At 35.6% G+C, this 3,148-nt stretch overlaps 1 protein-coding gene across 1 annotated transcript; it reads left to right on the forward strand.

The window, feature by feature from the left end:
- Nucleotides 1-685: 685 nt before the first annotated feature.
- On the forward strand, nucleotides 686-2,284 carry LOC110035561 (zinc finger AN1 domain-containing stress-associated protein 12-like). Its single transcript, XM_020739809.1, is given in 3 exon segments — nucleotides 686-949; nucleotides 1,862-1,994; nucleotides 1,997-2,284. Coding segments are annotated over 3 exon segments (456 nt in total). The 5' UTR covers nucleotides 686-844; the 3' UTR covers nucleotides 2,215-2,284.
- Nucleotides 2,285-3,148: the final 864 nt, after the last annotated feature.

Genomic DNA, 3,148 nt, shown 5'->3' on the forward strand with positions numbered 1-3,148 from the left:
GCCGTATAAATGTGTTTGTCTCACTAAGATGAAGGTTTACGAACAAATCTAATGTAATTTGGTTAAGAATCCATCAAGCTCTTAACCTTAGATCACAGACGGTTCTCAGTTCACTAACGTGAACTTCATCCCAACCTCTCGAGGACAAGAGTGCAGTCTTAATTGAGAGTTTTCTTAAGTTGTTTCGGTTCTTTAAGATGTAATTAATCATATAGATTTCACTTATAGGAAGAATGTGCTGTCATAACAGACACAAAATCTTAATCTTTGGTTGTTGATTGCTTTCATAAGCTCCTCTTTGTGGACACACTTTCAACGTGCTGCAATCCGACCTTCGATAGGACGTATGTTGCAGAAGTAATCTACGCAAAGTTCACTTCTTGAAAGCACTCCATACACAATTTCTCATTTCTCTTCATCATGATATACCATTGTCTTCTGATTCCTCTCTCATCCAGATCATAACATCCGGAAGAGGGTTTACTCGGAGAAGTGATTACAGTATGTTAGTGACTCCCCAACAGATAAAACAGAAATGACTCTTTACAACATTATGAAAATTTTGATATGATCTTAATCAATGTCATATTAAGTTTTAAGCCTCATTCGAAACTCTTCATCATTTATTTATTTATTTCTTGCCGCTTTGAAATAAAAAAAAAAACCGGAGTCTTATTAAGAATAAAGAAAAAGCAAAATGCCTTGGGCGCCAAGCATCTTCCTGCCGTGCAAAGTAAGAACAAAGAAAGAGCTTATAAATATCAGATCTCAACCATCGAAAGAGAGAGAGAAAGAGAGATCAGAGAAAGAAAGAGGGGATCTGAAATAGAAGAAATAGAAGAAGATGGGCGGAGGTACAGAAGCTTTTCCCGATCTCGGCGAGCACTGCCAATACGACGACTGCAACCAACTCGATTTTCTCCCTTTCACCTGCACCGGCTGCCGCAAGGTTTCTTTCTTTCTTCCTTTCTTTCTCTTATTTGAATCTGATTTGAACTTCAGAATTCGAAATAGATCACCTGATTCGTTTTATAAATTTTTTTGATCTATTTTAGCGATTAATTATTCTATGATTTGGCGCACATCTCTGCCACAGTTTTTTAACTGATATGTATATGCATTTTTTTGCTTTATTTTCTAACTAATGTGAGGGCGCCACTTACATTTCTGGATTATATATATACAAATAATCAACACACATGTTCATTAACTCGAGCAAACCATTCAGCTGAACTCTAAAAATGAAATTTTTTTCGAGCGGTCTATGTAAATGAATTACTCAAAGCAACATCATAGATCTCATTTATTCCTCTTAAATTTCAATCATTTAATGTTGCTTCAATTTTCGATTAATAAATATTTGAATTAAAAAAAATTTTGTTGCAGGTGTTCTGTCTGAAGCACAAAACTTATAGATCAAATTTATGAGAGGAAAAAATTTACTTGTTAGGTATCCAATACAAAGATTATGTGGTGTGAGTGTAAATTTTCCTTAACATTTTAAAGCTCAATGTTTGCATCTTTTTAAGATTTTGCACACACACACACGTGCATATGTATATGCATTTTTTTTCATCCTCCAGATCATCATCTTTGCTTTCTTTTCTAACTGATGTGAGGCCGCCACTTACATTTCTGGATTATATATATACAAATAATCAACACACATGTTCATTAACGGAAGCAAATCATTCAGCCGAACTCTAAAAATGAGATTTTATTTTTTTTCGAGCGGTCTATGTAAATGAATTACTCAAAGCAGCATCATAGATCTCATTTATTCCTCTTAAATTTCAATCATTTAATGTTGTTTCAATTTTCGATTAATAAATATTTGAATTAAAAAAAAATTATGTTGCAGGTGTTCTGTCTGAAGCACAAAACTTATAGATCTCACGCCTGCTCAAAAGCTGATCACAATAGTAGAACTGTCGCCGTCTGTGAATTATGTTCGGCCTCCATAGAAAAGCAGGCTGATGAGGAAGACGAAGACAACCTCTCTCACCACAGAAAACCGGAACTTGCGACCCATCAAAAAAGATCAAGCCTCGTTGCCCTGTGCTGAGGTGCAAGGAGATCCTCACATTTTCCAATAGCAGCACATGCAAGATTTGTAATCTGAAGGTCTGTCTCAGGCATCGCTTCCCGTCTGATCATTTATGTAGGGTTGCAGATTTGAACATAAAGTTTTCTCATTCCATCAAAGTATTCTGAGAATTCTTGGACAATTATTTGAATCTTTCCTTGTGTCCATGAACTTTCCTGTTGACTATTCCTAGAAAACTAGAAATATTTATAGGATCTATTTCATCAAAAAATATTCCAATTGATAATTTTTTTTTATGTAAATGAAAATTTTACATATGAAAGCTACACATAAACAAAACAGAATAAAGCCTTTGCAACTTTGAAATCTCGCTCATGCCCAATTTTGATCTAAGTCAAACCCCTAATTTTGGCTACATGCTTAATCCCACCAAATTGAACCTCATAGCTTACTCAATTTGTCACAATTTATGTTGAAAATTCTTCATAATATTCCTACACATCAAACTTGACCTTCAATTGGCCTTGGTGAAGCCTTACATATTTGTTTTAACTTCTAGCACTTAGTAGGTGGGGTCAATATGGGGGAGCTCAAGATGAGTTCCCATAAGACTGTTTGCCCTTAGAGTTAACTCTAGGTGTTGGTCTGGAGCTGGTTCGTTAACTTGCACTCGCTTGTACTCATTATCACCTATATCCACTCACAACCCTAAACCCAAAATTGTTGACTTTGATCCATTGATCTTTTGGGAGCTCATGTAAATGATCCCCTAAACCCACTGGCCCTAGACTAGGGATTAGCTAAGGTACATAGAGGATCCAAATAAGGATTCCATTGGTCCATAGCTCATATATGGTGGTTGGTACCCCAACCCTACTAAAATATTCAACATGGCCTTTTGTCCATAAATTCTCTCAAACTGCCTAAATGCCCTTGGAACCCCAAATTTAACCAAAATCCTCAAATTCATCCAAAATACCCAAATTTGTTCAAAAATCATCTCAAACCATTTCAAACTATCCAAATTACCCAAAACCACCAAAAAATACCAAATTTACCAAAATATCCCCAAAATTACAACAATACCCTTGGCACCCCAAA

This window comes from Phalaenopsis equestris, unplaced genomic scaffold, assembly GCF_001263595.1.
Source record: "Phalaenopsis equestris unplaced genomic scaffold, ASM126359v1 Scaffold198178, whole genome shotgun sequence".
Taxonomy (NCBI): Eukaryota; Viridiplantae; Streptophyta; class Magnoliopsida; order Asparagales; family Orchidaceae; genus Phalaenopsis; species Phalaenopsis equestris.